Here is an 11,662-nt window from a genome sequence, read left to right on the forward strand (position 1 = left end):
TAAATGGCAAATTTCTGAAGCTAGGAGCCAGTTCCAACTGGAGCACTGTGGGAAATGTGAGCTTTAGTTCCCATGAGAAGTCAAATTGAGCTTAGGAATTTACTGATCATGTGTTTGGTCTCTGTTCCTCTCCCATCTCTGCGCTGCAATTTGAGAACAGAGGAGAGCCACCAAAGAGTTAAGTGGCTTGCTGGTGGGAAGGAAACCTGGGTCTCTGGGTCTCCTGCCACACAGCTTCATATGGATCACTGCAGTGCTGTAGGAGCTGTCTGCTGCAGACAGTTGTCTGTGGGCAGCTGGAGACCAAGGGCTTCTGCCCTGTGCTGAGACTCTGGCCCAGGCCTGGAGGAGTTGAGAACAGGAAGCCAGAGGGAGATTTTCATCTCTGAAAGACCCAAGGCCTAATTTTCCGTGCCTGAAAATGGAAAGAAAAGGAGGAGGAAAAAGGAAAAATGGAGGAGGCGGCTGCTGCTAGATTATAAAATGACATTTAAAAAAGTTAAATATGATAGGGCCCAGCAAGATGTCTCGGTATGTAGTTGCTGCCAAGCCAGCACATTTTTCTTCCTCTCTCCCCTCCTCCTCCTCCTCCTTCTTTTCTCTCTCTCCACCCCCTCTCTCCCCCCTCCCTCCTCCCGAGTGCTCAGCAGCACAGTTAGCATGAGGATGTGGGTGGGAAGCGGGAGTGCCTTTGAGATGGCACAGCAGCTGTGCTTTTGTACAGTATGATTCCTGTTCCGGAGAACGGTTTAGAAAAGCTGCCGGTGGTTCCCTCCTGCCATGACAGAGTTGCCTTTGAACAAGCTCCCAGGTGACCAAAAACACTGAAGGGTAGGACTGCTAATCATTACTGCCACCACCACCATGATCACCACCATCCTTGTCACCACCAGAGCCAAGGATTTAACAGGGCAACACAGGCTCTTCCCCATTTCAATGAATTCATGTGCACACAAGACTGCCTTCATCCTCAATCAATGGTGGTAATTAAAGACGACACTTGAAGAGAAAAGGTGATTTCTGGTTGTTGTTTTGTTTTTCTCTTAATTTCAAAATCATTTTGGAAGCTAAAAGATGATAAAGAAATCTATACAAGGCTAGGTGTGGTAGCCACACCTTTAATCCTAGATCTCAGGGAGGCAGAAGCAGGTGGATCTCTGAGAGTTCAAGGCTGGTCAACACTACCTAGAGAGACGCTGTCTCCCTCCAGAACAAAGCAGAAGAGGGAGTGAGCACATCATGTTTCATTTGGAATCACGTTGAAACCAGTTGATCATTCTTTTTCTTCAGCTCTGCAGGAACAGAGAGAAAAATCTAATATTTAGTATGCCATACAATTCTGTCTATTAGATTAGCATTATTGATTTGTCCCCACCCCTGTCTGTGACTTGTTTTCTGTTGTGTTAGGTCTTCTAGCCTGTTCCTTTCAAAACACTTAAAATTCTTTTTGAAAATAAGAGTTCAAAGCATAACAATGGCTTCTGTTCTGTTTGCCAGGCCGCACCCATTCAGAGAGTAACTCTTGGCCATTTTACCCCTCAAGACCCAGATTTATTCTTACCTGCCCCATGAAGGTCCCAGGTCACAAACTGCTCTGTCTGAGGCTGCCCGCCTCTCCCTCCCCCCCCCCCCCCCCCAGCCTGAGGTAGTCTCGGACACTTACCTGCCAGAATTGCTGCTGCCAGCACCTCCGTTGCTTCAGACTTCCTCTGGAGAGAGAGAACATAATGTTCCATGCAGAGTCCATGTGCTGGTGGCTCGTCAGGATTCATCTGTCTGTCTTAACTACTTTTTTTATCTATCTTTATTTTTGATTTTTCAAGGTAGAGTTTCTTTGTTTAGCACAGGCTGTTGCCCTCAAACTCTGAGATCCACCTGCTTCTGCCTCCCAAGTGCCGGGATTAAAGTCCTGTACCAGCATTCCCCACCCCCCCTTACACACACACATTCCTTTTTCTATTTTTTTGTTTTTTGGTTTTTTTTGGTTTTTCGAGACAGGGTTTCTCTGTATAGCCCTGGCTGTCCTGGAACTCACTTTGTAGACCAGGCTGGCCTCGAACTCAGAAATCCGCCTGCCTCTGCCTCCCAAGTGCTGGGATTAAAGGCGTGCGCCACCACCGCCCAGCTATTCCTTTTTCTAAAGAGCCTCTTGTTGACTTTCAAGAAGATGGCTGCATCTTTGGCTGATAATTCTGAATTAGGCCTCTGCCTTCCTCATTGGACTGTGGTTTCTATTTACACTTCTGCACTGTAGCTGTGGGACCTACAGCAGCATTGAGGGTGTTACTGGTTGGGCCAAAAAGTGATAGAAAAAGGAAAGGCACTGAAGAGGCCGGAGGTCTGTCTCAACCAGTGACATTTGTATTTCCACACCCTCTCCAACCCTCAGCACAACCTCACTGTCATTAATATAGCTGATAGGAAATTAACTCAATGAGAGTGTAGAACTTGATGGCTTAGAAGCTTGGATGCAGAATGTGAAGTGCAGGGCCTGAAAAGATAGCTCAGTGGTTAAGAGCTCTGGCTGCTCTCAGAGGACCCAGGTGCCACTCACAGCACCTACACCTGCATGTAACTCTAGTCCCAAAGGATCTGACACCCTCCTCTGGCCTCCATGCATTGCATCCATATGATGCACAAGGCAAAATGAAGCAGAAAAACCATCCATATAAAATAGGGAAAATGAGCCAGGCAGTGCTGGCGCACGCCTTTAATCCCAGCACTCGGGAGGCAGAGGCAAGCAGATTTCTGAGTTCGAAGCCAGCCTGGTCTACAGAGTGAGCTCCAGGACAGCCAGGGCTACACAGAGAATCCTTGTCTCAAAAGAAAAAAAAAAAATGAGGTTCAAAAAACCTAGGCAGCGGATTAACAGTGAGATCCAGACTGAACCCTGTTCTGCAGGAAGCCAGCACATTTTCCTTCTGCCCAGGAATGGAAGGGGCAGAGCTGAGCAAGGCTTCTGACTTTCCTAGGAAGAAGTAGGGCCATCTGACGTCTTATCCATGACGTCTTATCCAGCTTGTGTTCCAACCTAAGGATGTTAACTGGATGTGCTCAGCCATAACAAGCCATAGCCAAGCAAAACCTGGGTCATGGGGGGTGGGGGGGAGATCTGGAAAGAATAAAGATAAGTATGCGGGGTTGAAAGAAGCCAGAAAAAGAGGGAGAAGGTCGGGGCCGTTTTAATCATTGGGTAAGACCACTTGTGTACGAGGCTCTTCATGAGAGACTGCCAATAGCTAAGAGCACACTGCACATAAGAAGACAGATTTAAGGAACTCCACACAGGGCTCCCTATTCACTCTCCAGGGAAAGCCTGCACTCCAGAGAAGGCACCATCTGAGGAGAGTGTTGATGGGAGCCCCTGCTCACACATTGCCTCTTTGGGTCCCTGTGAGCGGTGATAACAATGCCCCCTATAAGCAAACATCACCCCAGCCTTGTATGGGGAGGGCACTCTGTAAACACTACATTTTCTTTCCCTAAGAAGGATTCTTGGGGTATCCAGCAGCTTCAAGAGCCTCCGTGAGGGTAAGATACTTCATCCATCTCTGGCTATGTACAGTCCTCATCACCAGTCACAGAGACAGATGGGCTTTAGGCTCTGCTATGGAGGCCTGGCTTCTGGGCCTCCAGTTTCTCCTATGCAGAGTGTCCTTGACCCTGGCACCAGCAGAGGGTAAGAGGCTGTCACTGCCTCTAATCGAGGTCCAAGGTCTGATGTGTTGGAACTTTCTCTCAGAAGGCTGGGGAGATCCCTAAGGTGCCTCAGGTGTGATGGTGGCCACCTGCTAGCATAACAGCATTTGGGGAATCTTGTGGCTATAAGACAGACTCTGATCTCTGGCTGGATTGACAGACACATAGGAAAAGCCCCTTGGGGATAATTGGAAGGAAGGACCAAATGGAGACAGGCATAAAGTCCCAGGCAGCAGTCCAAAGTTAAGCACAGAGATCCATGTGCCGCCCCACCCCCACCCCCTAGCGTCAGCGGTAACTGGCTGGTGGCAAACTGAGTTGGACAGGCTGGAGAGCCTGGGAGCCCATGTGCACCAGCCTCTTACTACAGGACTACAGGAGCTGTCCGTTCAGCACCACCTCGTACTTTACCAGACACACCCTTTGCAGTAGCTCATGTTCCCCACCATCCTCTCTACCTGCCAACCCTCCTGCCCCATGACTTAGGCCAGCATCAGTGCCACCCGTCTCCTGGGGGACCCCATCTTGCTCCCCCAGCCATATTGGGACTGTTTTCTGCTCACAGGTCTCTTCTGAATAGCCTGCCAGCTTTGAACACTCCACTGATGGCCTTTCTCAGGGAGGACAGGTATGGCTGCTGGTCTTAGCTCAAGAGGCCCAGACACACTTGGCTTCAGAGAGCCACCACCGCAGTCACCTCTCCACCCACAGCCCCAGGGAAGGATATCCCCACGGAGAAAGACAGGTACCATTCCCATCTGCCTTGTAGTCATCCGGGAGGAGCTTGTCCTGCCGGTAGCCCAACACGAAAGCCAGGAAGGAGAGGATGAGCGCATCTCCAATACTGAGGATGGCCAGCATGAAGGCCCAGCGGATGGTGCAGTGGCCCAGTGTGTACTTGCCCGTCTGCTCGCCACACATACGCCGCACCTCACTGGAGTCCCAACCATCTGGGTAGACCAGACATCCGATCATTAGGCCCGTGGCTAGGGAGACAAGAGAGTACCAGTGGTGTCAGGCTGTGCTTGCCCCCCAGCTACCTCCTCACACCCCGACCTCTGTGTCTCTCTCACACACACACACACACACACACACACACACACACACGGTCTCTGGGTTAACCTTGGGAAACACCAGGGGCAGCTCCTTCTGTCTATGTAAGATGCAAGTGGGAACGCTGAAACTCACAAAGCTAGAGCATTGAGATCCAGCAGTCAGGACGGAGGCGGAGGCAATGGCCTCCTGTGCTTCTCCCAGTCCCACCCTGGATGGACTCAGCGAGGCACTGCCTACTGTGGCTCCAGAGCCTTCCAGTATCTGATCCCATCCAAGATGCATCTCTTCTGAGAGACACTTGCTCACCCTCCACCTCTGAGATAACGTGGAGTGTGGAAGGCAGGTGGTAGTTCTGACCAGCATCATCGCAGCACACCCTACGATTCGGGACCTTTGACCTAATGAACACACGGCCCAGTCCAACCCCCAGCTTCTCACTTTCTTCAGGAACCTTCCACGCTCGTTTCCTCTGCAGTGATGAGAGCAAAAACAACCCAGACCGGGGGAAGCAGAGGCCTCGGTGATGCCAGAGGGCACAAAAGGAGAACGAGTGAGCTGTGCTTCGGGTCACTGCAGTTGCAAGTTCTTGTTTCTCCCTGCCTGTGGGTCCCACATTTGTCAAGTACTTGTATGATATTTTCCATGCAGAGTATCATCCCCTCCTCACAGGTTCCCCGAGGGATGGAGTACTACATGCTACAGATGATATGTGTTCTGTGAATGATTGGAATTCCCCAAAAGCTGTATGTTCAAGTTTTGGTATCGGAGGCGGGGCTTTGGGAAGAGTGGTGGTTTGAATATGCCTGGCCCAGGGAGTGGCACTATTTGGAGGTATGGCCTTGTTAGAGTGAGTGTAGCCTTATTGGAGTGGGTGTGGTCTTGTTGGAGTGGGTGTGGTCTTGTTGGAGGACATGTGTCACTGTGAGTGTGGGCTTTAAGACCCTCATCCTAGGGACTGGTGAGATGGCTCAGTGGGTAAGAGCACCCGACTGCTCTTCCGAAGGTCCAGAGTTCAAATCCCAGCAACCACATAGTGGCTCACAACCATCCGTATCGAGATCTGGCGCCCTCTTCTGGGGTGTCTGAAGACAGCTACAGTGTACTTACATATAATAAATAAATCTAAAAAAAAAAAAAAAAGACCCTCATCCTAGCTGCCCGGAAGCCAGTCTTCTCCTATAAGCCTTCAGATAAAGATGTAGAACTCTCAGCTCCTCCTTGCACCATGCCTGCCTGGATGCTGCCACGCTCCTGCCCTGATGATAATGGACTGAACCTCTAAACCTGTAAGCCAATCCCAATTAAATAGTATCCTTATAAGAGTTGCCTTGGTCATGGTGCCTGTTTATAGCAGTAAACCCTAACTAAGACAGGAAGTAATTAGCTCAGGAGATGGAGCCCTCATACACAGGATTAGCACACTTACAGAAGGGAACCCGGAGAGACTTCTTGCCTTTTCCATCTTTTGTGGGCAGAACAAAAGTCAGCAGCTTGTGCCTGGAAGATGACCTCACCAGCAACACACTGTACCAACACCTGACCACACTTACACAGGCTCCAGAGCCATGAGAGATGAAGAAATGCCTGTTGTCTAGGCTCCTTCATCTATGGGAATTTGTATAATAACACGGTCTCACTAAGGCAGGAGGTTACCAAGACTCAGGGAAAACAACTGAGCCCATGCTCAGCCTGCACCCTCAGCTCCATCTGAGTGCCCCCACCTTTGCAGGGGCATCAGTTCTGTTCTCCTACCCCCATCCTCTAGCTTTGTGGAAAATTTTGAGCTGACACATGAATCCCCCAGTTGATGGTTATGAGAAACACTTGTTCAGCCCTCTCCTCCCCGACAGAGTGGAACATGGCACCACCTTTTTCTTTGCTCCACATAAATGCTTCATGGGATGGCACTTAGCCAACTCTGCTACCGGCTCTGTGACCCAGATAGCGTCAGGCTCAAATGGCCTGGTGTTCCTCCACCCAGGCCTCATTTCTATTGCCTGCTCAGCAAGCACACCTGTTGGATGATGCTCAGACAGCTCTGAGAAAGGATGGTGTGTCTACATCATCCCGAGCCCTGTGGTGGAAGACCAGCTGGCAAGCACAGCCATCCTACTGCTCTTTGGACTCAATCCCCACTAGCTCTTCCTGATATGATCATCATGGCCTGTTGTCCCCTACTGCCCACTAAGGCTTGGAGACAGACCTCTGGGGAGGAATTCAGGCTGGGTGAGTGGCCTGGCCGGGGTGTCAGACTGGGAATCAGGTCTGCCTTTGCTTGCTAACTGCTCACCAAAGCGTCTGAACCAGGACTTTGCAAATGCAGGAACTCTCACTACTGGGTTGTGATGAGGCTTCATCAGAAAATGAAATATTTTGTGAATCATGCTTATAAAGTATGGGTCTCAATAAAAATGGTCTTGGACTGCATCTAATTTGGGGGGGGGAGGGATCTCTTAATTGTCCCAGGCTCTGATCTGCCAGCTGGTCTTCTCTAACCCTCAGTCAGTCCAATTCCTCATCCACAGCTGGGGTCCCCTCCAGCTCTGCCTGCCTGAGATTCAGACACCTGTTATTCACCACCCTCTGACCCCCACCAAAGTAATGCTACATTCATTACCCAACGATGTCTAGACAGTTTATCTCCTGTCTCCAGTCCCGCCACTGTTGATGGACATCTGTAGGAGGTCAGGGACTAAGAAACCAAAGGCTGCTGACAGGTGTTAGGCTGTCTCTTCCTGAGCTCCAATGGAGACCAAGATCAGCTGTCCCAAGGACCAAGAGGGCCACCTGAGCCTGGAGCAGGAAAGCAGGCAGGAGATGCCTTGCCTTGGAACCCCATAAGCAGCTGCCTACCTGATACAGTGTTAAAGGGCACCAGGTACCCCGTGCACCACCACCTCACAAAACAGTGACCTACTTACTGGCAGAGTTCACATCCAGGGACAAAGACTCTCATCCCACAGTGAAAGAGAGAGGTCGCAGCCAGTGTAACAGCAGCACCCCCAAACCCTGGGACTCTTCCACGAGAGCAGTTGGAAGTAAGGAAGAGGCAGGGAGTGAGGCCAGAGATCTGGGAACAGCCATCACCATAGCCCTGGGGTTGGATCCTAGGCCACGTGGCAATAGCCTTCCCCTTCCCTCTGAGTGTGCAAGCGTGTGGTGCGGTGTTGGTACACCTGACTGCGTCCACCCAGAGCTATGTGCCCCCTCCAAGTCACTTCTCTCTGGCTCATGGGCTCTACAGCGAGGACCCCAACAGTCTGCATCCATTCTGCCTATGAATACCCCCCTTTCTTTTACTTTTAGTTGTGTGTGTGATGTACGAGCTCATGGGCACATGCCACATGGAGATCAGATAGACAACTGGACAGACTCTGTTCTTTATGGAATGTGGGTCCTGGATGCTGAACTCAAGCTATCAGACTTGGTGGCAAGCACCTTTACCAGCTGAGCTATCTCCTAGTCCCTGACTCATTCTTTCTTAGAATCTCAGATTCTCCTCAAGACAGGGTCTCACAACATAGCCCAGACTGGCCTGGAACTCACAGCCCTCCTCTTGTCTCATGGCTCCCACCTATAATCTGGTCTGCTATAGCCTTGGCCTCTACTCTGAGTATAGTGTGAGCCCCTATTCCGAATCTTTTGTGGAACACTGAGTAGGAGAAGGCTCAGAGCTTTCCCTTCATGGGAAAGCCACAGCTGTACCCTGAGTACCCCCCACACCACACCACACCCCAGCAACCCTGCTCACCAGCAGCCAGCTGCATCCAGGCGCAAATCTTGTAGACCGTGGCTGTGTTACAGACAAAGAACAGGCTGAAGCAGATGATGGAGCCGATGATAAGGAACATGGCCAAGGCCACAAAGAACATGGCAGTCTTGAAGGCTCTGGAGGGGATGGAGGAGAAGTCCAGAGGGCCCCCCTTGCAGATGAGTTCCGACGACAGCACGTTGCCCACGCAGTAGGAGAACAGGCCAAAGTAGCCAGCCTGTGGTGTGCTAACACTGTCGCCTATCCAGTAGGGCTGGATAAAGAGGGCCATGACCAGCACCGAGAAACAGATAGTGAGCGTGCCCCACATCACTCCCACAGCGCGCGAGTTTCGCACATAGTTGGTGTGGTAGATCTTGGCGGCCTCCTGGGCTGGCAGCAACTTCACCATGGCGAAGGCCGCTGGACTAGGACAGGGGCACTGGCTGGGTGCAGGTCTACAGCTCTAGGGAGCAGAAGTCGTGGGTCAGTCCTCAGCCTGGTGTGAGGAGCAGCCTGAGGTCAGGGAGCCATGCAAGCATTCCCCCAGTTAGTTGGGAGTGCAGCAGGCCAAGGTCAACCTAGTCTTCGCAAGAGATGCTTCCCAGATGAATGTGTCCGTTCTGACCAGGATGGGCTCGAGTCTGCCGCCTCCTCTAGGTCGGCCAGGGTCTGGGCCTGCGCCTCTGCTCTGCCCGCCCCTCCCGCTCGCCCTCTCAGGCCACGCCCGGCCCGCTCTGCGAAACGCGCTTCAGCACCGCGGCCAGCGCCAGAGCTCGGGGGCGTGGCCTGGTAGGGGCGTGGCCGGCGGCCTCGGGGAGCCTGGAGGGGCGACTTGGAGGGGAAGGGAGCTGGGACCCGCGTCCTCTCTTCCTCCCAGAGGGTGGGGCCGATCGCGTGTCATGTTCCTTCCGCTGATTCCAGCTGCAAAACCGCTTCCTGTCCTCTACACCCCTAGTCACCCTTCGGGGACCTCTACCTCCCACCAGCGGCAGCAGCACCACCGCTCCATCCCGAGGGCCGCAAGTTTTGACTGTGTCTTGGCTTGGTCTTCCAGTCAATGACCGCCTAGACCATAGTGGAGGCTAGAGAAATATCCTGTCAGCAAGGACCTGAGCTAGTGCAATAACACTCGCAGAAATAAAGAATACCAAACTGCATTCCCCAGAGCCTTTCCCAAACCACAACGGAGCTGTCAGTGTATCCAACACATGGCCTTTCGCCTCTGGTTTCCATTTTTATTGCAGATTTCCTTTTTAAAAAATATTTCGGTGCCGGGCGTGGTGGCGCACGCCTTTGATCCCAGCACTCGGGAGGCAGAGGAAGGCGGATTTCTGAGTTCGAGGCCAGCCTGGTCTACAGAGTGAGTTCCAGGACAGCCAGGGCTACACAGAAAAACCCTGTCTCGAAAAACCAAAAAAAAAAAAAAAAAAAAAAATTCGTTTTTCTGCTGAATGTAGTGGCTCACACCTGTAATAATCCCAGCACTCAAAAAATTGGAAGATGATCAGGATAAAGAGAGGCTACATAAGATTGTCTCAAAAGCCAAAGAAATAACCCATATATACCCAGATGTTTTAGATAACTGCATGGCTAGTGTAAAATACTAAAAGGCAATCCAGGAAAGTATACATAAAAGAATAAACCCTTTATAACCCTGAAGTCTGGAACTAAATAAGATATGACAAGGGCTTTAGGCTGGGAGATAGCTCAGCGAATAAACGTTTTGTCATTCAAGTTTAAAGGCCTAAGTTCAAATCCCCAGGCCTCAGGTAAAACAACCTGGAAACTGGGCTTTAAAGGCATGGTGGTGCATGCAGCCTTTGATTTCAGCACTTGAGAGGAAGAGGCAGGCAGATCTCTATGAGTTCAAGCACAGCCTGATCTACAGATCAAGTCCTAGGATAGTCAGAGATAGTCTAGATAGTCCTAGATAGTCCCATATCCTAAGACACGGCCAAAAAAAAAAAAATTCTAACGATCAACCAGCAACAACAACAAAACAAAACAAACAAAAAACAAGAGAGGCCAGGCAGTGGTGGTGCATGCCTTTAATCCCAGCACTCAGGAGGCAGAGGCAGAAGGATTTCTGAGTTCAAGGCCAGCCTGGTCTACAGAGTGAGTTCCAGGACAGCCAGGGCTACATGGAGAAACCCTGTCTAAAAAAAAAAAAAAAAACCAAAAACAACAACAACAACAAAACAGCACAGGACATTGAGTGGGCTTGGCTACTCACATCTGTCATTCCAACACTTGTGTAGCTAAGACAGGAGGGTTATTCCATGTTCAAGGCCAGCCTAGGTTACCATGAGACATTACTAAACTATGGAGTTTCAATTTAGACAACAGAGGTGAGAGCCAGCACGTAATTAGTAGATAAACATCCTGGCATCTCTGTGGACTGGTGACTGGGTACCCCTCTTGCTCTAGACAATTGGCAACAAGAGCAAGTATTTGAGGGGGGTACCATGGCTCCACCTGGATGCCACTCAGGACTCCCCAAAAGTTAGGCATTATAAGGGGTGCGATTACACATGCTCTAACTACACACTAACCCAGAACCTGTGCGTGGTGGCTCATGGCAGGGGTTGGGAGGCGGTCTTTACAGAAATATCTAATTAAGAAACATCGAGGGCTGGAGAGATAGCTCAGAGGTTGAGAGCACTGGCTGCTCTTACAGTAGATTCTGAGTTCAATTCCCAGCAACTACATTGTGGTTCTATAGTGAGATCTGATGCCCCCTCTTCTGGTGTGTCTGAAGACAGCAACAGTGTACTTAAAATAAATACATAAATACATAAATACATAAATAAATAAATAAATAAATAAATAAATAAATAAAATTTTAAAAAAGCTTCTATAATATATTTTTATGCAGCCTAAGATTTCATAGATACATACATTTTTAAAAAATATTTTCTTGGGGCTGGAGAGATGGCTCAGCGGTTAAGGTTGCTGACTGGTCTTCCAAAGGTCCTGAGTTCAAATCCCAGCAACCACATGGTGGCTCACAACCATCCGTAACGAAATCTGATGCCCTCTTCTGGAGTGTCTGAAGACAGCTACAGTGAGCTTACATATAATAAATAAATAAATAAATATTAAAAAAAATATTTTCTTATTTTTGTTTAATGTGTGTGGGTGTTGCCTGCATTT

At 50.1% G+C, this 11,662-nt stretch overlaps 1 protein-coding gene across 1 annotated transcript; it reads right to left on the minus strand.

Annotated features, from left to right (window-relative positions):
- Nucleotides 1–664: 664 nt before the first annotated feature.
- Nucleotides 665–9,237, minus strand: Lhfpl5 (LHFPL tetraspan subfamily member 5). The gene is made up of 4 exons (XM_029471512.2): nt 8,507–9,237; nt 4,449–4,685; nt 1,664–1,709; nt 665–1,292 (listed from the first exon to the last, which is right to left on the minus strand). Exons 1-3 carry the CDS (start codon nt 8,916–8,918, stop codon nt 1,699–1,701), a joined length of 660 nt encoding a protein of 219 aa, XP_029327372.1. The 5' UTR covers nt 8,919–9,237; the 3' UTR covers nt 665–1,292; nt 1,664–1,698.
- Between the last annotated feature and the right edge of the window lie 2,425 nt (nt 9,238–11,662).

This window comes from Mus caroli, unplaced genomic scaffold, assembly GCF_978045245.1.
Source record: "Mus caroli unplaced genomic scaffold, Mus_caroli_1 scaffold_18, whole genome shotgun sequence".
Classification (NCBI taxonomy): domain Eukaryota; kingdom Metazoa; phylum Chordata; class Mammalia; order Rodentia; family Muridae; genus Mus; species Mus caroli.